This window comes from Panicum virgatum, chromosome 1N (assembly GCF_016808335.1).
Source record: "Panicum virgatum strain AP13 chromosome 1N, P.virgatum_v5, whole genome shotgun sequence".
Lineage (NCBI taxonomy): Eukaryota > Viridiplantae > Streptophyta > Magnoliopsida > Poales > Poaceae > Panicum > Panicum virgatum.
The window spans coordinates 57,744,827-57,768,245 of NC_053145.1; the positions used below are offsets into that span (position 1 = coordinate 57,744,827).

The following is a 23,419-nucleotide window of genomic DNA, read 5'->3' on the forward strand; positions in this document are numbered from 1 at the left end:
TGGCTTTGGCTGCTCGTCTGAGATAATAGGCCAAGGGCGAGTCCTGGCAAAGCGGCAACTCTGAGATAGGCCAAGTGCTCTGGCTCTAGCAGGCGGTAGACGCCGTGGCTTTGCCCCATATGGATAAATTGGTTCGACCGGTACGTCGAATCCTAACGGGGAGGTAGCACACAGTTACTGTAGCCCGCGGCATAGCCTCCTTAGTCCTAAACTGGAAATGATGAGGGAGCCGAACCAGCTTAAATAGCCGCTCTCTGGAAAGTTAGTAACTCTTGTTCGAATCTTTTGCGCGAAGCGAAGACGAAAACACAAGATAACTATTTAATAGGTGTGTTTTACTCAACGTACAGAATAGATCTTAGTCGTTATCTCGGATCGGGTCGTTACACTCGTTCCCGTGCTCAAAACAGGGCCTCGAGCTCGAGGTTCGTGACCCACAGGAGCTAGCCTGGCTTTGGCTGCTCGTCTGAGATAACAGGCCAAGTGCGAGTCCTGGCAAAGCGGCAACTCTGAGGCCCCGTTTACTTGCAAAAATCAAAATTTCAAAAAAAATTCCGGCACCTGCATGGAGATTTAAATCTAAACGAAATAAAAAACGCATTGCGACTGCTGCCTGTAAATCGCGAGACAGATCTAATGAACCTAATTAGGACATAATCAGACACTAAATTGTTACAGTAATGCTACAGTAACAACTTCTAATGACGGATTAATTAGACTCGTTATATTCGTCTCGCGATTTACAGACGAGTTCTGTAATTTATTTTATAATTAATTTATATTTAATACTTCAAACATAAAAACATGTTTTTTCAAAAACTTCACGGAGAGCAATTAAACGGGGCCTGAGATAGTCCAAGTGCTCTGGCTCTGGCAGGCGGTAGACGCCGTGGCTTTGCCGGCAGTCGCCGTCCAAACCTGAGGTGACAACACGGGCATGGGCCGCGAGGCCGAGGGCCTGGCAGCGGCAGCGCGCGTCAGGCAGGCGGGAATCTCCCGCCGGCCGAGCAAAGCGGCGGCAACTCGGCGTGACGCGACCGCATCGTGCTGTGCCCTAGTACTACAGAACGCGGCATCATGCCACTGCGCTCCCGGTCGCCGAAATGGAAGCACTTTCTTTCCTAGGCCCGGCCCGCCGCAGAGGCCAGGATGGCCCCCTACACTACACTATCCAACAGTGCACGCCACTCACCACCATTGCCAAGTTGCCAGCAGGACCCGTAGAGTTTCATCTCGTTCGTTTCCATCTCCGTTCCACCGAAACCGGTCACTAAGCTTAATTATTCTTTTTTTCCTAATGACATTGCAATGGGAGGGATCTGATCTGACCTTAATTATTCTTTTTTTCCTAAAGACATCTGACCTTAACTCTTCTCGCCTGCATGCAGAGTCGAGGGACAAGATCACTGCTTGCATTTCTTGAAGTACTCGCTCGCTCGTCGGTCCCAGCGATGAGACAGTAGTATTAGTGGACGTGTGGTACTTGCGGTAGCTGAGCAAAGTTGAGTACTCTATTCGGCTTGTGATGAGTGAATTGTCAACCGTGCGGTGTGATTGTGCGCTTGGTCTTTAGATTGCAGGTACACGGGCGTCGAGTGTCGACGGAGAGCTGTCGTGGAGGTGATGTGGCCGATGGACCGTGCGGTGGACGGCGGTGAAGGGCAGCCGGGACCGGAGCTCGGACCGGGCAGCAGCTGTGGCGTCCACTCCTGGATCGAGGGCGCAAACGGCGACGGAAGGCGGGTTTCTTGGTTTGCGCCACAAAACCAAGGAGGCGGACGGCGGTTGAAGACGCCAAGTCGTGGAGGCACGGGCGTCGGTCTCGGGACTGACGGAGGCGACGGGCGTCGACGGCGTCTTGGGCCTCGCTGCGGGCGAGGAGGTGACGGGCGTTGGGCGGCGTCTAGGGCCATCAGAAGGCCGAGGCGGGAACGGCGTCTAGGGCCACGGCGTGGAGGCGGGAATCTTCCCGCGCGTGAGGTTTTGGCGGTTTTCTCAAAATCGGCTACCTTCCAAAACCGCGGACCAGATCTTCATCAAGATGGCGGCATCGTGGAGAAGACTTCGCTTCGAAGAAAGAACCTCAGCCGTCAGATGAGATCGTGTACAGGAGGTGCTGCAGGCCAACCGGTCTGACCGGTCTAACCAACCGGTCTGACCGGTCCAGTGTACCGGTCTAACCGGTCCCGCGGGTATAAATACCCCTTCACTTTGTGTTAGGTTAAGTGTGGCTTTTGTAATCAGTTCGTGAACTCTTCTGTTCTCCAGGCCGCCGGCCCTGTGTCTCCCTTCCTCTGTTCTTCTCTTTAGAGTAGAATTTGATTATGGTTTTGTGAGACTTTGTTTTGGATTTGATTGGGAAAGGAGGCCCCATCCTCCTTGTGTCCTCTGGGCTTTTGAATCGATCCAATCTCGTCGTTTTTGTGCCCGTTTGTGATGTATTTTGGTTTCGTTTTTGGTGCACACAATTGCGACGGTTCCATAAGCTCTTTGTAGTGGTTCCTCTGCTTCTAGTCTCGGCCAAACCTTCTGGAATCGCTAGCTCTTCAGAATTGGAGTTCTTGAGTTTTTGAGAAAACCCCAATCCTTCTTGATCTCCCCTCGAATTCTCAAGATTCTTTGATCTTTTGGACGAGATCTCTTGGGGATATGTTCACGGGGTAGGTGCGAAGCAATCCCCCAAGTTTCATCGTTTTTCGTGGTCGTTTGGTCGAGATTCTCCGTTTGAATCAAAGCTTTTCGGGGTTTTCTGGGTGCCACCGGTCAGACCGGTAGGCAAGACCGGTCAGACCGGTCTGCTCGACTTTGGACAGACTAGACCGGTCAGACCAGTCCAGGCAGAGAGGTCTGTTATTTCTCTCGATTCGCTTCCGATTTGTTTCGTGGTTTCGCTCGCACGTTCGAGGCCTTTTGTGTTGGTTTAGCTTTTCCATAGCTACTCCAAACTTTGGTCAGAACGCTTGAGGGCTTGGGTGATTTTCGGGATATAGGCCGACGGATCGATTTCGGAAGAAATTTTGATCGGCTTCCATTCACCCCCTCTGGTCGCCGGCTTCGGTCCTTCAGTATCACGTCTCAAGCATATATCATGACCAAGCTCCACGTCCCTACACGCCGTAGGCCTAATGATCGTGCCCCCAGGCTCAGGCGGGCGTGGACATATGATGGAAAGAGCAATGCCCTTAAGACATTCGAATGGACGGACGGACAGCTCCCAAAGTTCGTTCCAGCCTTCTGCTTGCTATTGGAGAAATAGCCTTTGTATAGATATTCAGATCGCCGAAAATCGCCATTCTCGGACGATCGATGAGGATCCGAGCCTTAATTCTTCAGTCTACGTGTTCATTCATCTTCAGGTCCAAACTGAGCAAACACGTCTCGAACATGTATCATGACTGATTGACTAGTCTTACACGTTCCTACGAGTGCAGGTCTAGGCCTAATAATCGTTCGTGCTCGCAAACCCATCATCCAAGCCGGATTCAGGTGGCCGTGAACACACATGATGGGAAGAGCTAGCAAATGCCCTTTGGAGACATGCGGATGAGCAGGCCAGCCTATGACGATGTCAGCGTCCCTGTCACCTCAGGGGAATTGGGCGAGAGGGGGCCTGGAGGAGGTGGCAATGGCGTCGGCATGCCCAAGAAAGGCGACCAGTCAAGACTCAAGAGCAGCCGGGCGCTCATTCCCCGGCGCCCCCACAGCCTGCTAAAGCGGACGTGGGGAAGAAAAGCAATCAAAGAGACACCATCGCCAAAGCGATCGCCGCCGGCCCGGGCGGCCGGGCCCTTCTTCTCGCCCCTGTCCCTGCTGCGCCGCGGTTGCTTTGATCCAATGCAACCTCCCAAAAGCAAAAGCAACAGCTAGCGCACAGAGGGGACACAGGGAGTGAGGGCGAGAGCCGACCCGAGAGAGACCAGGCTGCTGCTGCGGCTGTGATGTGATGACGGGGGCTAGTCAGCTACTACTGACTGGTAGCGAGACGTTGTTCGGAGCCCGTTTAGTTCCCAAAAATTTTCACCCAAAAATTTTCACCTCCCCTTTAAACACATGTATGAAGTACTAAATGTAATTAAATAACAAAACTAATTACACAGTTTGGATGTACATGACGAGACGAATCTTTTAAGCCTAATTAGTGTATGATTAGCCATAAGTGCTACAGTAACCAACATGTGCTAATGATGCGGTCAAAGGCCTCAAAAGATTCGTCTCGCGGTTTTCAAGTGAGTTCTGAAATTAGTTTTTTAATTAGTGTCCGAAAAATCCTCCCGACATCTGGTCAAAGGGATGATGTGACAACCAAAAATTTTTGGTTTTGCAACTAAACGCGCTGTGAACTGCTCCAAAGGGATCCCAAAGCGCCCGCCTTTCTCGCGGTCCGATGCGTTCAAAGATCTCTGCGGAAAACAAAAGAATGAGGAGGAGGGAGCGCAAAGATGGGCGGCGGCAGGCCAGGCATCAGCATACCGGTGCTAGCAGCTGAGCCGAGCACTTGGGCACTTGGCCTGTGCAAAATGCAAAGGAATTGCTCTCGGTTCAAAATCCACACCCTTTGGTCGCCTCCATCATAAAAGGACAACACTCCCTCAGTGCCCAGGAGACACCCAAACGGCCACACTTCGATAGAGTGAGCAGAGGAGCAGCCGTTGCTTCGAGGGAGAGCAGAGTGACCTGGCTGCTCTCGAGAGGGAGCTGAGAGGCTTCAGGGAAGGGAGGACATGGCTTCTTTGCCTGACCCCACGGTGTACTACCCCACCTCCTCGTCCAACGCCATCCTGCGCGCGCACCCGTCCGCCGCGGCGTCCAGGGGCTCGTTCGGCCCGGTCTTCGCCGTGCTCGCGGTGATCTCCTTCCTGGCCGTGGCCGCCTGCGTCGTGGGCCGGCTCTGCGGCCGCCGGCTCTCCAGGAGGAAGGCCGCCGACCACGATCCCTACGGCTCCGACCTGGAGAAGGGCTTCGAGGTCAAGTACCCGGCGGCGATGAAGCCCATGGCGAGCTCCCGCGCCATGATCCACGACATCGACGACGGCTTCGAGATCAAGTTCGCGCCAGGGAAGCCCGCGGCGTGGAAGAGTGACGGCAAGGACGACAGCAAGGGGCGCCACCACCACCACCAGCACCAGCAGCATCAGGGTCACCATCAGCCGCAGCTTGTTGGCATGATGCCCAAAGGCTACGCCGTGCCCAAGGAGTACGCGGGATTCAGATATCCCGCGGACGCCGTGGTCCGGCAGGGGCAAATAAGGGGCGGCGGTCTCTTCGGAGACATCCGATAAAATTGGAACGATACAGAGAAGATTTGCATGGCCCCTGCGCAAGGATGACACGCACAAATAAGGGGCGGCGCATTCATCCCAACAAAGCCACCTAGTACATGATCATATAGCAGTAGCTTTAGGTTCACAACTCGATTGATGGTATCACATATGATACGTAAAATCTCGAATCATCCATGGGCCAACGATAGCGTCTTCATCTTCACTCTAGTTTTGGGGCGCAGTGTGCAAAGCTTGTGCTACTTAGTTCCAGGCACTTCCATATCGCATTTTGTACATTAAACCCATTAAGCAGTGAAGAATATCTCATTCTCAAGTGGTATGACTCGAAAGCAGCATCAATCGTCGATGGGGTCCTGCGGCGCTTCAGTAGCCTTCCTTTTGATGGTGATGACAGGGCATTCGGCATGTTTAACGCAGAACTCGCTCACTGTGCCCACGAAAACCCTACAAGCAGCAACAACAACAAACCATTCAGACTCGGTGCAAGTAAAATTTCCCATGGATTTTCAAGGAGCAGGGCAAGTTTGATGAACATAATATTGCGATTCATATAGCACTGCAGCAAATTTTGGTAGCATGTATCTCAGTCACAACAAGCACTGGTGTATTGCACACAAAGAAAAATAACACTATTTAGCTTGTTCTTGAAGATAAAGCTACCGAAACCCTAGGTACAACCACATGTGCATAATTAAATGTACTGTATATATTACTAATGACCATCTAGTAGCTCATAGTAATTAAATAACACCCTGGGGAGTCTTACACAGAATTGCAAATTAGATGGCAAATACACCTTGTTGGGACGGGACAAACACAATAAGTAAGCAAGCATTTTTAGTCATTCAAATAACTAGTCTTGCCTCTTTCTGCTCACCATCACAACATATCAGATACCAAAAGGATATAAATTAAGAAAGATATAAATTAAGTATTCTCTAAATTATACCAACTGAACTGTGCTGACAAAGCTTCAAGACTCAACAGAAATTAGCAAACAAGTAGATGAAAGTTGTCAATGTGAATTATATATATGATTAGTTCTAGACAGAAATTACGTACAAGGAGATATGATTAGCTCTACATGTATAGGCCACGAAATTCTGAAATCTTTCTGTTAGTACATTATCCAAAAGTAATACCAAAGGAGTGTTTATCATTAGGATTAGTGCATCTGCCTTTCACAACAGGCATGCTCCACTGCTGCTGCTTGATTTGTACGGCACAATCTAGTCTAGGGTGCACGAATATCTAAACCACTGACATAATCATACGGGGATACTACAACATGCATGCGCGCACAATGGAAAACAGCATCCTGCATTCACTATTCCCTTGGAAAGTTGATAAACAGACTATTGACATGATTTGAGAACCAAGCCACCAACACAACCAAAGGGAAAAGAACAGCATGATCATAACAAAGGCCATAATTACTCTTTACTAGAAGCAGCATGGCCAAGTAGACAAAAGAAAGTGTCATGTTTTTCATTTCATCTGGTACCTTTTCTATTTTCAAAATGTTGTCATGAAAAAAGTGATTCATATGCTTGACCATTATTTTGATTTTAAATTTATTTAAAATTTTGTATTATAAAGGTAAGCTTTACCAATCCTTTTTTACAAGAAGATAATGCCCACTACAAAGTACAAAGGATGAGGTGCGACTCAGCACATTCAGATGGGATGATTCAATATGGTTCAAGGGTATCAGGTAAAGTTTACAGGACCAACAGACAAACCTCTAATGTGCAGTGCCAAAGAAATTAAGAGAGACAGATCTCCAGTTCACATAACTTGTTAGTTTAATTAGGAACCACAATTCAGTACCTTAAAAGGCTGAAATACATATTAAATTATTAAATCTAACATGTACAGAACGCCACACCACCAATCGAGGTTCACAAATCAAGCATAGGGTTTCATACTCTAATGTTTTTGTCTACACTCGGCAGGTTAGAGTGAGGCTCCACAAATTCAATATTAAGTGTGCTTTCCGATGCTAGTTGCAATCCTTTTTTCAATCAACAAGGCACTCAATGAAAATTCAGGGAAAAACTCTTCTCCTCTTTTTTCTTTTTTTTTTCTGTTAAATGGAGCATTTATTATCACTCCACGTAGCTTGAAGCTTTTATGCAAAGGTCCGTTGTTTCTGCCCCCTTTCCTGGATTTTCCCAGAACTATATAAGCAGAATACTCAATTGACCATGTTCTGAAAAGAGGATAACTAGTTACTATCTGACAGGTTCAAAATGAACATTTACTGAAAAGAGGATAACTAGTTACTATCTGACAGGTTCAAAATGAACATTTACATTTAAGAAATACAATCCCTCAATCAATCTGAAATGTGAGTTATTTTACGTCCTAGAAAGGAGCAACATTTTGGGAGAGATGGAGGGCGGGAGCGGTTAATGTGATGGGATAAGCCAAGCCCAAGCCTTCTCGGGTCTGGCAAAATCATGTTGGGCCTGGCAACTACAATTGAATCAAGTGGCCAAGCAAAAACAACACAAGTGATTGTAGATTCTTGGATAATCAAAGCACAAGGAAAATGTAGCATATCCTAAGTACAGTGAACAGGAAGCAGGATAATGTGAGAGGTTGAATTTCTACGCTAGAAATTTTTTTAATTATCTGAATAAAATGCTGTGCAATCTGGCTGAAACACTGAATCATGCTGACGTATATTACCTCTGAAACGGCCCAAGGCCCCTACTTCCCACAACTAGAAGGTCAGGCTGGACTCTCTTCACTTCGCTGCAGATAACCTCCTTTGGATCCCCATGTCTGATCCATGCCTCGCATTTTATCTGTGATACAAAGTAGATACAAAAACCATTATACACCAAAGAGGTAACTGCTTCTAGCTGGAGCCTGAACTACATATGAAAATCAGTAGTTTTTCTGAGCAATTTCCAAGTTCAATTACCCCTAGCTGATGGCATTGGTTTACAAAGTACTCAAGCAAGTGAAGCCCTCTTATCTTGTCTCTCTGTTTCATTTGGTGGAAGTCGGCCGGTGACGCATAGATGCTATCCATGTCATCAAATCCTTTTGATTGACATGAAATCAAAAATAAAGGTATGTAATAAGAGTTTAAGACACAAATAGTGATCATATCAACATTTTGAGCAAGTATCCAATATCAACCCAATGTACAGAAAGATAAATTGAGAAAATGTTTGAAAACCTCTAATTCTAATGCATCATGAAAGTTCCAAAAATTTTATTTCCATTCACACATTGGACATTGGAACAACACAAAAAGAAAGCTAAGTTCATGGGATAAATAATCAACTAATTTCCAAACAACTGCAACAGAAGATCCCTGGGCCCAATGATCTCTAAGCAGTACTCGTATAGTCTTATTGACTTAGTTTGCTCCAACTTTCCCATTTAGCTATGTTATGTACTTATATTTTAATAAAATACTCCAACAAACAACAGAATTTTTCTAGCCAGATCTCTTTGCTGTATATGAATCATTTCATCTAATACAACATCAACCACAACTCGCTAAGTTCATAATGAATCTTTTACAGATCATAACCAAATATTCAGATTACATGAGCCCTAAGCCTAATAAAATCCCCACGCAGAACCTGTGTACCACAACATTTGTTTGATCTAGCTTTATTATATCAGCTATGTTTTGCTGTAACATAAAACACGCGTATGAGCAAAAGAAGTATTCTGTAGACCAATTATAATCATTGAATTGCATCACCTTGCAGTCTAGCAGAGATGGTATAACAACAACAAAAGAAAGGGCATGAGGACAAAGAAAGCAAAGAAAGCATAAAGAAAAGTGCCATCTAAACATTCATGATGTATAAATCCTCTCTTCAGTTTCTGGCATAAGCTAAAGGGCATTGTGATCCCAAAAAAATTCCTGGCATGCCAGGTTTTCAACACATAGAGCCATAGATCTCAAAACGGGTTGACAAGATGGTTCGTGGAAATAGGTCACTCAAGAACCAAGAGCAACATGTCTCAAAAAGACAAACAGTAAAGAGCTGCTAACAAAATTCTTGATAGCAGAAACAGGCAAAGTGACATGGTGTACAATGTCTCAAAATAAGTGAAGAGTAACCTGTGAGGTTGAAAAAAAAATCCAAGCCAGTAAATAGAATATGATCTGATCACAAAGGGATGGTCTAAAGGAGGTAAATAGAATGTGGTTAGAGCCTTAGAGGAATGTTGATGCAATTGGAGATGAACACAACAACATGTGCACAAGCAGTAGCACAATAACTCTAAAAACAAACAATACCATGTTCCTGCACAAAAGAGTTATGTTTGCAATACCATTTGACATTTGCCTAGCTGAATGGTCATAATACAAAGTATCATAAGACCCCACATTTTTCAGATGCACGGTCAACTAATAACAAACGACGCAGACTAGTACAAACAGCCTATAGAGCCTACTTCAGGAGCCCATAGCATTGGCTAGTCCTGAAACAGAACAAGTTCCATAAAATGTACTTAATCCTAGTCGTATTGCAGTCAGTGTAGCACTATGCAGACAAATTGTATGATGTGAGCATAAAAAGGCTCAACACATAAGAAGCTGAAACCAACTAACTATTATTAACAAAACCTACACGGGTTGTAACAATTCGAGCATTCGGCTACATAAACAGTGGGGGTTGCAGAAGCACAACATTAACATCACTATCACGCATTTCATCAAACACCGCGGGTGCGTGGTACTAATAGAACTATTCGTGCCCGCGGGAGAGCCAGTATCGCACAGCGACATGCCGACATCACATACTAAATCGACACCAAAGCGAACGCACGAATCGGAAGAGGACAGACGCATTTCTCGCGATTTCATCGAGCAGCACGCGCACATCAAACTAGTGACTATGTCGCAGGGGCAGGGAGCAAGCGAATGCACGTACCGTCCTCGTCGGGGACCTGGACATGGAGGAAGAGGAAGTGGAAGCCGCTAGGGTTGGAGCGGACAAGCTTGGAGAGCGTCCAGTCGAAGGCAGTGCGGCAGCTGATGGAGGGGTGCGGGTAACCCTTGAGCGACGATTCGTTCACCGCCATCATCACCCGCGTCGGCGCCGAAGAATCCGCCATTGCAGCGCACGCACGCACGCCTGCTCGCTTGGGCTGCCTTCCTCGGCAAGAAGAAGAGGAGTTTTGGGGGAATTTTTTTTTTTGATAAAAGACACCTGTATTATACCAAGCAGTATACGAGTACAAGACCCAGACGATACAGGCACCTACTAGAAGCATACAGAGGGACCAGCTGTCCACGCACATTTGCACAAAAGACCCTAAAGAAAAAGAAAATTACAACGAAGTCCAGTAGATCTTTTGCACTTGCGGTGGCCACCAGTCGTCGCCGACGCCGTCGCCTTCCTCCGCCGTGACCATGGCCAGCACCAGAGCAAGACGACATGAACTCCGAGACCAAAAGGAACCCCATCGCTGCAAAGCTTTGACACGAGCCGCAGTAGAGGAGAACGAAGAAAGCGCATCGGCCGGGGACACACCCCGAGCTCCTTTGGCCATGGATCCGCCCTCCCCGCCGGCGAACAGCAAGAAAAGAGAAACGGTCCACCCACCCTGCAAACCTCAACCCCACAGCCAACCCTCTGCATCCCGCCGACGACCTCCAAGCCATACCTGGATGAAGAATCGCGGCCATGTCTCCTACCTCGGAATCTCCGAGAACCGGAAGCAACCCCGCAGCAGCAAGGCACCCAGCTCCGTCAGACCCCGCCCTCACCAGCCCCTCGCCGACGTCGGAGAAAGCGCCACCGAGACGATGAAGGAGCCGGAGGGACTTATTCCGTCGCGCCGCCGCCGTCACCGCCTCGCCGACGGCGCCCGGAAACCTAAACCTAGATGACCTAGGACCTACTCTACACCACCGGGCAAGGAGACGCGGATCCCCCACACATCCGAGGCTCAAAGAGCCGCCGGAGATGGAGGGGATCGGCGTTCCCGCCGGCGGGAGCACGGGTCGCCGCCCTCTCGCCTCTCTCAACTGTAGCGCTCGGGAGAGTTCGAGAGAGGAAAAGAATGTCGCTTTGGGGGAAAATTTTGAGCAGAGGACAAAAGGCAAAAGGCAGCAGGGTTGTTCTATTTCTTTCTTTAGCTCCCATCAATTTGCTAGGTCCACCCTTAGCATCAACAAAACAATCTGCATCTAGTCCTAGAATTTAGACCCTTAAAATTTAGTCTAAATGATTTAAGGGCTGGATTCTAATTTTATGCAATTTTTAACTAAAAATATATAAATGACAAAGTTAGATGGTGAAGCGACTACTAAAACCATGGTCCGTTACCATTTACAGTATAAGAAAAAATCACAGCAAAACTTCTATGTTTTCCACTTTTGCGGTTTTAGGTTTAAACTTTTTATTTTCTTATACCCAAAGATCAACTAACATATAATTGTTAAACATATTAAGAAAGTGAAGGTTTCAGTAACATTTAGAATCATAAAGTATTGCTTTTCCGTCGCTATAAAACTTACTAGCGATATTTTAACACCCTCGATGCAAAAAAATTACTATTACTTGTTGGTTCAACTTATCAACAACGTAAACCTTCCACAATACATTGAAGAGGAAAAAGGTCTAGATTCCTACCTCATAATTTAGAGAGATTAAGATCATTGCAAAAAATGTAAGAAATATGTTCAAGCTCAAATATAGTAAAAAAAAATACTAGTTATCCCAGGAGTGCATTTTTCAATTTTCAAACATTCATGATGTAAACTTGATCGATAACTTTAATATGAAGAAGTGAGGCTAGATTGATAATTAATCCATGTAATACGATGCCAAAAGAAATAAAAGGCACAAGGATGTGCGAGTGTTGGGAGGTTGGAGACATGTCAAAAGGAGGAAGGACTAAAAAATATTTCTAAGCAAAAAAATATTTTCCTATCGTGCAATCATCACTTCTTTTAGATCACTACTAATCTCTATTCATTCTTTTTCTTTAGACCTCTATCCCATCCTTGTTTCTGCCTCGAGACTACAACATTGATAGCTATCACCAATATTGCACGATAGTACCGCCATTTCCTTTTTTAATTTTTAGATTGATAATTTTTACTACGCATATAGATATACGCTACGTAACAAAAATATATATCTAGAAATCTAAAATGATTTACAATTTGTAACGAAAAGGGAGTAGTATTGTTTGTTGTACTTTAACCTGTCATTAGCTTCAAGTTTTTTTTTGTAAGAAGCAACGTACAGCATCACAGATTTCTGGGTGCATTTTGGTGTGAAGGAAGCAGTGTCCGCTTTCAGTTATTTTTTTTAAAGTCACCTAGGAACACTAGGGAGTCATGTAAGATTTCTGAGCGCCCATACTGATCGGACTCAGCGCAGACAAACTGTCTGAGGAGTCTCAAAACGCGTTATATCGAGACACGCACACCACCACACACACGCACACCAGCACACACGCACACACGCCTCAGTACCCAGGTGCGGACCCCCGCCGGCGAGCTCCCAGCCACGGGTATCGCTTGATTGCTGCCGATCTCGCTGTGATCCCTGAGCTACTTTCGAGACGTGTATCAGTTGCCAGTCTCATTTGCCCCGCAGGCCGCAGCGCGCGGCTTGGTCCAACGTGCAGCAAGGGAGAAGCTCCGCTGGACGCCTGGGCCCAGGTACACGTCAGTCGTGCGCCACGTAGAGGCCGTGCGCCGTCTTCCTTCACACGTGGTCTCGCTGGCTGCCCGCCGCAATAGGATGGGTCTGATAGAGGAATTGTCTTCGGCGGTTCGGCCTGTTCAAAGTCTCCTGTTAGAAAGTTTGAATTATGATGCTTGAAAAGATTGGGCTCGATGTTTTGTTTTCTCATTGGAACTGCAGAACTGCTCAATGATTGATACGCCAGACTTCTCTACGTGTAGAAGGGGACAGGACAGGATTTACACGATAGCAGCTGGATATCCTTTCGCCACTTTCACCATCTGGGGTCAACTTTCCGTTACAAACTCGAGAGCCTAAATTAGGCAACGTATTAAGTGTAAACTAAGTTTTGGTGCAAACTCTGTGCAAATCTACTAAAAAAATTTCAAAAAATTCTGAAAAAATCATGAATGTGCTTCTCATCTTACCTCATCTATATATAAAATTTCATGATTAAATTCATCTTACTCTAAAAGTTACAAAAAAGACAAATTTGAGATGCATTTGAACTATTACTATTTGTCAGAAAATTTGTCTTTTTTGTAACTTCTAGAGCAAGATGGATTTGATTATGAAATTTTATATATAGATGAGGTAAGCTGAGAATAACATTCATAGTTTTTTTAGATTTTTTTGAAACTTTTTTAATAGGTTTGCACGGGGTTTGCACCAAAACTTAGTTTGCACTTGATACGTTGCCCCTAAATTATGCCGTAATATATTCATGGAAATCTCTTAATTCCAGTAACATGCAAATGATTATCACCAAAATAATTTTAATTTCTGCACATCGCTAGTGTTGGTTGTATTAGATTATTTGTAGTATTGTACTATGTAACATGCCACTCGGATTTGTTTTAGAAATGAACATCCTTTTGTTCCTTAGTGGCGGATAATGTATCCGTCAACGGTGAGTTGCCTACGATAATTTTGATTAACTAGGTTCATGTACCGATGTACGTGCGTTGCTACGGGCGTAAAAAAATTCTACTACAGCATAAAGATTGATATCTCAAAATAGTAAAAATTGTCTAACCATACTATATAAAGTATAAAGTATACCACAAAATAGTCCATTCAAATGTACCATAAATCATAAAAGGAGATAATTAACAAAAATTCCAGACATGAATCAATGACTAATAAAACACTCTATTTATATCTTCTCCTGTGATGCACCTAAAATAGTGTTTCACGTTAGTAGGGAGTAGTTTCTGGTATGCATTTGCCTCGTATGCTAGTATATCAACAACCAAGAAGCTCTGTTGCATTGCTCTCCAATCCTGTGCAAAAGTCATTTATATTACGAATTTGTAGAAAACGGTAAAAGGATTATTACGGCGATCATATCTGAGGGTTTTATCCCCCCTATGTACACTTGAAGTTTTTTTGAAGAAATTGAAAAAGGCACCATATATCCACTAAATTCAGGTAAAAAAGTTCAAAGAGCAGAGAAGCTAAAAAAGCAGGACATGAATGTAAAAAAAAAATGACTATTACAGAAAAATGCCAAATAAGAAGCCTCACAGACTCATCATTCGGTAAATTAGCGGCATGAATATAACGAAGTAGAAGTACGTGTGTGAATTTAACCTAAAGTAACTAATTTAACGCCACAACAATCAACCAGCATTTACCTAAACTTTGCATGCCTTGTTTGAGTATATAATTAAGAAACAACGTTGTGGACCACATTCACGGGCTTACCTACTGAGAGAGCTTCCTCGTCGGCGACAGAACGAGGCACCGCGGCACGGCAGTACCAGCGTTCCACTCCTTACTGAGCTTCATCTGCAGTTAACCCAATATGCAAACACCAAGTTGAGAAAGCCAACTGGAATAGAATTAGATTGGATCACCCAAATGAATAGCAGGCTCACGGCAGCACCAATATTGTCCTTGAGCACATCAAAGCATGGCATCGATCTCCTACTGGTGTCGAGGAGAGTCCCATGCTGATTCAGCTCCCCATTGGCATAGACTTTTCTTGTCGCCTCCACAGTCAGTCAGCCAGCCACCCAACACTCCCATCTACGAACCTCTGCAAATGAATTAGCTAGTGATTGTATACTTATGTTATTTAATGCAAGGTGAACCAAACAATTAATGAACTAATCAAACTACCAAATAAACATCAGAAAAGAGGTAGATAGCAACTGAACCAGCTTCTTGCAAACATTTCATCAATTCTACCCTGCAATCAGATTGTGACAAAATTGGAAATAAAAAGGAGAAACATGGGTCATCTTTATCTGAAACAGCCAAATGAAGTATAATGATTATTTTCCTGCAAAATTACACCATGAGATTTCAGATGTTCCATTGTGAAGATATGAGGAAAATACTTAGACTGTTTTATCTATACGTTTCAGGATTAATCCTTCCAAAGACTTCGAAAGTACATTAATAAAAAGGCAGGTAGAATATCAGAATGTGCAGTGCCATTTCAATAAGTTCTCGTTGTTTCAAAACCAACCAGCACTGCACCTCTAGATTGGATTTTGGACAACCGCTTCACATTCACTATATTATGGTTATGGTTACTCCTTCCAAGAAGTAATAAAATTCTTTTCTTGCCACTTGCCAAGCGACCCTTTTAATCTAATTGCCAAAATAAAAAAAGCAAATAATCTTTATGAAAGCATTTTCATGGATGTTTATTCATCTATAATAATGTACTACACAAAAGTAATGACTGATGAAGTCAATTATGTGGGTGCATTTTTTTACACCATTAGACCATAACATCATGAAAATAGGGGAATTAACTGATCAAATACTATACTGGAACATTGACTACCCATGAGCTTCCATTATGTGGATGCAACGACCTGATGCAAATGAAAATGGACCAACAGTTACATACCAAATCAATAACTGACATATGTCCTACCAGTTTCTGCATAACTTAATGATCTTCGGGCTTGCAGTCACAATGTGATACCGTCCTAATATCAACATATCTATACGACAGAACAGAAGGAATAAAATCAATATCTCATCTTACCAAGCCGCCGTCAACGAACATTTTTCTTTTTTCGGAACGAGGCTCATCCCCAATTCCATTCGATAGAAATGGAACCACAGAGTTAGATAGTTCAGAAACAGACTCGGAGGCGGGATTGAACTGAAGCAAAATGGGGAGAGCCTGAACCTTCTAACCTGACTTTCAAGCTAGAGGAAAACTAGGACATGCTCCGCGCACAGGATTCCCAGATGGACGCTAGCCAGCAACGAGTCTTTTTTCGCATTACAGTAGGTTCTTGAACAAAGAAAAGAAAAGAGAGAGAACTGACATTAGAACCCAATGGGCCCCACACCAAATTCGACGTCGTTTGCGGCGTGATGGTCCTGAAAGCGGCGTTAGTTGCCGCGGACCTCCAGAATGCAAACTTAGAAAGCTAATATTTTGTGAATAGGCTGCTAGGACATGTACCTTCATAGTCAGAAAGTTCATGCCATAGTACATTCATCTGAGGCATTTCATAAAATACTGTCAAACTGAGTTAGCATGCACTTGCTCATGCTAGTCACTTCCTCCCTCCCCACATTGGTACACATCGTGTTCAAGGGTGCAATCTTACTCAATTTAATCTGGGACTGAAACAAACAAGCATCATCTAACTTACATGTCCGGTTAGACATTCCATCGAACATCTCGTGAGCAAAGTGCTTGGCAGATGCTTGGTGGCGTGCGGAGCAGAGCAACCATGGCGGTGGTGGCGCCACGCCTGCCGTTCCCCCGCGCGGGTGGGGAAGGGCGGGGCCAACACGAGGAGCTCCAGTGCGGCGAGGCAAACCCATTTTGTGGGTCAGCGTGGCGACTGGCCGGCTGTAAGCACTGTGATACCCGTGGCCACGATCGAGATCGGACGTGACTACGTGAGCAATCACAGAGAAATTTCAGAAGGAACTAGGATAGATTCCTCTTCCAATTCTATTCCATAGTTTTGTTCATGGTTGTTCCAAGTCTCGCACACCGGCTTATAGCCGCTCCCCCATACAGTCCTGGGCCCACATGACAGTCTCACTATTACACAACTGAAAACACCACATTACATGTCGACGTCGATTGTGTACTTAGGCCAGCACTTCCTTCAAGTCAATGGCGCACACCGTTGGGCCATGACATCGCCCCTCCCTTGAGAAGCGGCTTGTTCCCAAGCCGGAGCATCAGGGAAAGTCTTCTGCACCACGTAGAGATCCTCCCATGTAGCCGAGGACGCCAATAGTTTGGACCATTTCACCCGGACCTGCGGCACAGCCGAATTACCTTTTTTGACGAGTCGATGATCAAGAATGAGTTCCGTCTCCGCGTTATGGGCAGACAGATCAGGTAGAATACTAAGATCAGAGTACACTGGAGTATGATCCGGAGTAAAGGGCTTCAACTGTGAGACATGAAACACATTGTGAATTTTACTGTTGGGTGGCAAAGCAAGCTTATATGCAGCAGAGCCAACTTTCTCCAATATCTCAAAAGGACCAAAGAATTTGTAGGCCAACTTAGGATAGGGTCGATTGACGACAGTAGTTTGAGCATACTACTTGAGCTTAAGCAGAACTTGCTCCCGACCAAGAACGTTCTGTCTACCCGATGTTTATCTGCTTGAAGCTTCATACGGTTCTAAGCATTGGCCAGTTGTTGTTTCAGCAAAACAGAATGTGCTTCTCTTTCCTGGAGCATTTCACTGACAGTAGCCTCAATAGATGTAGAGTCCCCACTGATAGGAACAATGCCTAAATTTGGCTCATACCCATGTAAGGCCTTAAAGGGAGAACAACCCAAGGAAGAATGGAGGGAAGAATTGTACCAAAGTTCAGCCAATGGGAGCCAGGCTTTCCATTTGGTATGTGATTGTTGAACTGAGCATCTGAGGTACATTTACAAGCACTGATTCACACGCTCTGTCTGCCCATCTGTTTGTGGATGGCATGCTGTGCTCTGTAAAAGTGCGGGCAGGGGAGGGCCGGCGAGCGGCGTGCACAGGGCCGCGCATTGAGGCTGTCGGCGAGCGGTGCCCGGCGCACGCTGGGGGCGGCCGGCGTGCGCGGGGCCGTGTGTTGGGGGCGGCCGGCAGCGAGTCGCGCGAACGATGACCTGCAGCGACGCGCCGGGGCGGCCGGCAACGACGACACGCGGACAGCGACGGCAGCGACGACGTGCAGGGGCGGGCGACGAACGTGGGGTGGCACGACACGCTCGGGCCGACCGTGCCATCGTGCCGGCACGACACAACCCAGTGCCTTTCGTGTCGTGTCGTGGGCCGTGGCGGCGACACGGCATGCTGGCACGGCACGACACGGTTCACCGATCGTGCCTCGTTGTGTTGTGTTGTGCTGCCCAACTCGTGCCGTGCCTAATCGGGTTAGTGTCGTGTTGGGCTGGGCCGCCCATTTGGCCATCTATAAAATTGGTTTGCATCCCAATGAAAAACAGACACTTCTTCAGCTCATAGTTTAAAAAAACATCTAAACAGAATAAAGAACTGCATAAATAAAAGTTTGATCAAACTATCATTGATAGTGTGGTAAATTGTTCAAACTAATGTATCATAACAGGAAGCTCTACATCATTAACAAATGTTCAGCTCTCACAGGGCCAAAAAGATAACTGTTGAGGGAATCAAGCCAAACTTCTACACTCTTCTCCACAATTCAAGGATAAGATATTTTTCATGGAGTTCTCTAGAATATCTAAATAAAATAAATCAAAAATATTTCTAGGGCTAGATATTTTCATGGAAGAGTAGAATTTAGATCAAGGGCTATGATTTTGCCACATGCCAATAATCCAATGGCCTTGTAGCCCTATAAATAGAGACCCCTCCCTTGCCATGCCATCCATACATGAGCATGGTAGATGAGTGGTGCTAGGAAGTAGTAAGAGGGTGAGTGCTAGGATAGCCACATAACGAGGGTGTATTATGTACTCTTGTGTAATACTATTGTGATGTAATAAAGTAAGTGTTTTGTAAGTGTTAGTCTCCAGTTCTAAGTACTTAGTATATAAGTTGTGATCTACCGTAGGTTGGCTCTGCCACCCGGGATCACATAGGGTCTGGGCTTCATCGTAGGAAGTCTCTGCCTCCCGGAAGCCAGCTTCATGTGTTGGTAGGCTCTGCCACCCGGAAGCGAGTAGTCGGCTCTGCCGTTGAAAGGACCTTATACACTAAGTAGCTAGCAATTGAAAAGGCTAACCGAGTCTAGAGTGAGTTGGTGTGCTGGGCCACCTCGATTCCCAACAATAACATATCTGACAAGACAGGTAATGTAAACGTGATAAATGTAGTGTATCTGTAGTAGAGAACCAAGGACCCATATATCATAAGAAGTAATCGGCCTCTCCCAGGAGCCAAACACCCATTTTCCTCTAGCACTGTAGCACTGGCTGGGATGTCAGCACGCTTGTGGGATGACCTCAATCAAACCACTCCTGCAAATCTAGAACAATTAAGACATTAGAGACCCAATAGGCAACGATTTGAGAGTAAGTAAATGCTGGCACTTACCCCAAGCTCTCAGGGCTGCGTGTAGATCCCTGAAGGATATGAAGTATGAAAGCCGTGTCCCACAATTACCATGCAGAACCGCAACAAACTGTCCTGCCCCATTAAATAGTGGAGCACCTGAAGAACCAGGCTCTGTAGTGACATCTACTTCTGGAAGTCTCACAACATAGCCCAGAGGATTTTGAGTTGCAATTGCACTGATATGCCTGCCACTGCCAGCATGTGATGTATGCCCACGGACAGCAGTCCGATGGCTATACAGAGGCCATGAGAGCATCACGACCGTGTTGAATGGAGCTGGATAAGCTAGAGCCATCGGGATTATGCGATGAAGGTGGTGGCAGTAGGCAACAAAAGCATTTCTAGGTACATTGAGCAGCATTAGGTCACTTCTACACCTTATCTTAGCAACTACAGCATCAACATATACTCTCTGATGATCTACATGCCGCCTAACTTTCTAACAGAGGAGCGCAAGAATGATGCTGGCTCTATCACTGCCTACACGTATGGCCAGGAAGAACGATAATGAATCTAACAACACGGGCGCGAGGGAAGGAAGGATACAGTCGGAGGAGGATGCCGGCCTCCTGGACGAGCGCAGCCGTAGGCGCGGAGGCGGGCCTCGAGTGGCCTCGTCGACGCCATCGCGGCGAGATGGTGAGTCCAGGAGTTGCTCCGCCGTCAGGTAGAAGGTGTCGATCACCGTGTAGATCATCCCCCCTCGGCTATCCATCCGCCGCTATGTCAGAGGCCGCCGCCGGCGATGGCGATGGCGAGCGTGGAGGAAGCTTCCTATGTGGAATTTTTTTTCTTTTCTTTCTTTGACCTTGACCAACCACAAATTTCATGAGGGCTTTTTTTTCGAAAAAGTTTCATAAGGACTTAGCATGTCAAATGTAATGCAACAGGCCACTAAGTTTGCATTGACTTCGATCGTTCGACAATTAAATTGACAAAAAAAAGGCGGATATGAACTATTCTAACCTCTATAAGTACACTTCATTTTTATTTACCTTTTATGCAAATCCATTGATCAATATTCAGGATAGATATGTCTAAAACTGTTGTTGATAAAATTTGACAATATATTTTGTAATTAAGAGTATTTAAAAACAGAGATAGTGTCTTTGTGAAAAAAATGGAGGTGAAGTGCTGGAGCTACCAGGGCTCCAGCATAGACCCAAGAATCATTGCATAATTGTCAAAAAAATATTATTTAAAAATAATAGAGATGCAAAAAAAAAGTACTGTTGCTGGAATCAATAATGAAGATTATAAAAAATCCGTTCACTTGCTGCCTCCTTGGCTAGGATGTTCACTCTTGGACACATTGATCCTGGCTAAGATCTTGGACATATTGATTCCTTTGTGCATTGGAGATTTGGAGAGGCGAAAAATATCCACCGTGAACCTTGCTCCAGCAACTAGTTTGAATTTTGTTTGCCACAACTCACACAACCTGCAATGCAAAACATGATTTCAATTCAAATATAATTTCCTTTTGGAAAAAGTTCATTGGTGGCCCCTCAACTATTAATGGAGTCTAGATTTGATACCTAAACTCGAAAACCAGACACCAGTAGTCCTTGAACTATTGAATTCGGGTATGTAAACACCCCCCCCCCCCTCAGCATGTTAGAACTTAGTAGTGGTTTTGAAAAACGGTTTTTATTTTTATTTCAAAAATAAATATAATAAATGTATAATAAAGTTTTCAAATCATAAAAAATATCTATGCGCTTCTATAAAATTTTTGGGGAAAAAAAGAGATGGATTGAGGCATAAGAAGTCCAAATAAAGTATTTAGATCCCATGAACATATCTCTAGAAATTCTACAAATTATATTTACATCTAGCAAAATGAAAAAAATCCCCAAAATATGAAAAATAACTAAAATATTATAGTTAATGTCCAATTACATCAGGGACACTTTTCATGGTTAAAGCATGAGATGAAGTTGGCATGAACACATTCAACACAAAAGTATTTATAATATATGTTGCATTTATGCTGGTTATATCTTATATTTATATTGTGGAAAGTTCCTAGAATAAGTTTATATATGATTTAAAATACGGTGTTAGTTTTCGTAGGTTTTAGGATAGTTTTATCATTTTTCTAGAGTAAAATATAATTTCATGAGATATATATTTTTTATTTGGACTTAGTGTTCCAATCCATCTCTACAAATTTTCTCGAAATTTTTTGAAGCTGAAAGATATTTCTTATGATTTTAAAACTTTATTGAACATTTATTAGATTAATTTTTGAATAGGAAAAAAAATACAAAACCGCTTTTCAAACTACTTCTAACAGGCCAAGGGTGTTACATATCCGGTTTAACAAATTTATACTCCATCGATAGTAGAGGGGCTATGGACTTTTTCCTTTGCTTTTTCTAAGAAAAGGTAACCCAACATTTTGTAGCCGGCCCTGCCCAGTCTATACTTCGCTCCGGCCTCATTATCTCCCGAGCCTCGCCCCCTTGCTTGCTCGTCTCTTCGCATCCGGCTGTAGTTTGCCAAATGGTCCGCCGGCACGACTCGGCCCTAGCCCGGCTCGGCCCAGGCATGGTTAGGCCCGACCCTATCTGGCCCGATCAATTGGTCGGGCTGTGCTGGGCCGCCCGACGTGCTGACTCAGCAGCCCAGGCACGGCCCTAAGCCCTCATAAAAGGGCCGGGTCGGGCCGCTCGGCACACCGGGCCCGTCGTGCCCTTGCCGGCCCACGCACTATGACTCAAGTTGCCACTCATTCAACTCATAATGAGATGATCTTAAAATTTAAAATATGAATCACATTTACACAGTTTCACATATCAAACAATCTTAAAACTTAGAAAGAATATGAATCGTTGATGGAGTGCCCTCATCGTCGGCCATCGGCGCTGCTCTGATCCCTCGACGGTCTGTAGAAGAGAACCCAAACATAAGAACAAGAACATGAGAACAAAAAAACAGAAGAGCAAGACCAAGGTAACGGGGTTTACCTGCAGCAAGACCGGAGCACCAGAGCAGTCGACGAGGTCAACGACCAAACAACACTATGGTTCCTCACGGCTTCACAGATCGGCACCCGATCTGCACAGCCGGAGCACCATAGCGGCTGCCAGATGGAGCGCCAAGATCTACGAGATCACGAGAAGAAGTGCCAAAGCAAAATCCAAGAACACATCAACAAGAACACAAGAGCAAGACCAAGGAACGAACCGGAGCACCAGATCAGTCGGCGAGGTGAACGAACCACTGAACCTCTGGTTCCCCACGGCCACAGATTCACAGAACAGATCACCGGAGCACCATGGCGGCCACCGAATCAACCAGAGGATGAGAGAGCTCCAGATCTAGAACACCAGCGAGCTCGAGATCCAGTGGCAAGAGCGAAGCGGAGAGAGAGGTGAGAGGTGGCCGCGGCCGGCCGCCGGGGAACTGGAGAAGAGAGACGGGAGACGCTAGGCTAGGGTATCGGTTCGAGAGCGGGTGGAGAGAGCGAGATAGAGGGCGCGACGTCGGGTAGGCCGACTGGCGGCGGCTGCGGGCGATAGTGGGAGGGGGCGGAGGGCTAGGGTTGGGGCTGGGGGCGTCGGCGAGCGGGGTAAATATACACCCGCCCCAAGCGGCTACTGGGCTGGGCCGCCAACGGCTCCTTGCTAACGGGCTGCTGTCGGGCCAATCCCTTAGTCCTGCTGGGCTCGGGCTGGCACTTCGGGCCAATGTGAAGGCCCAGGCACGGCCTGCTATATCGGGACGGGCCAGCCCAAGCACTATTCCTATCGTGCCGATCCAGGCTCAGGTCGGGTTTCGGGCCGCCTGTTTAGCCCAACCCATATGGCCATCTAGACCCGGCCCGCGGCATCCCTCCGAACACCTCCACGCGTGCTCTCCAGTCTCCACCCCGCGTCGGCTGCGGCGGCGCGGGCACCGTCGCCGGCGACTC

The 23,419-nt window shown here is 45.7% G+C and overlaps 2 protein-coding genes, 1 long non-coding RNA gene and 1 other non-coding gene across 4 annotated transcripts; 2 read left to right on the forward strand and 2 right to left on the reverse strand.

Annotated features, from left to right (window-relative positions):
• The first annotated feature begins 4,391 nt into the window (after positions 1-4,391).
• On the forward strand, positions 4,392-5,595 carry LOC120656969. Its single transcript, XM_039935209.1, has 2 exons — positions 4,392-5,243; positions 5,337-5,595. The coding sequence occupies exons 1-2, from the start codon at positions 4,722-4,724 to the stop codon at positions 5,379-5,381; spliced, it is 567 nt and encodes a 188-aa protein (XP_039791143.1). The 5' UTR covers positions 4,392-4,721; the 3' UTR covers positions 5,382-5,595.
• On the forward strand, positions 5,257-5,358 carry LOC120657901. Its single transcript, XR_005668431.1, has one exon. It is a non-coding gene; the product is annotated as a U6 spliceosomal RNA (small nuclear RNA).
• LOC120656971 (universal stress protein A-like protein) lies at positions 5,352-10,451 on the reverse strand. The gene is made up of 4 exons (XM_039935210.1): positions 10,196-10,451; positions 8,215-8,336; positions 7,977-8,095; positions 5,352-5,726 (listed from the first exon to the last, which is right to left on the reverse strand). Exons 1-4 carry the CDS (start codon positions 10,377-10,379, stop codon positions 5,618-5,620), a joined length of 534 nt encoding a protein of 177 aa, XP_039791144.1. The 5' UTR covers positions 10,380-10,451; the 3' UTR covers positions 5,352-5,617.
• An 11,786-nt stretch (positions 10,452-22,237) lies between these two features.
• LOC120654215 lies at positions 22,238-22,608 on the reverse strand. Its single transcript, XR_005667025.1, has 2 exons — positions 22,473-22,608; positions 22,238-22,391 (listed from the first exon to the last, which is right to left on the reverse strand). It is a non-coding gene; the product is annotated as an uncharacterized LOC120654215 (long non-coding RNA).
• Between the last annotated feature and the right edge of the window lie 811 nt (positions 22,609-23,419).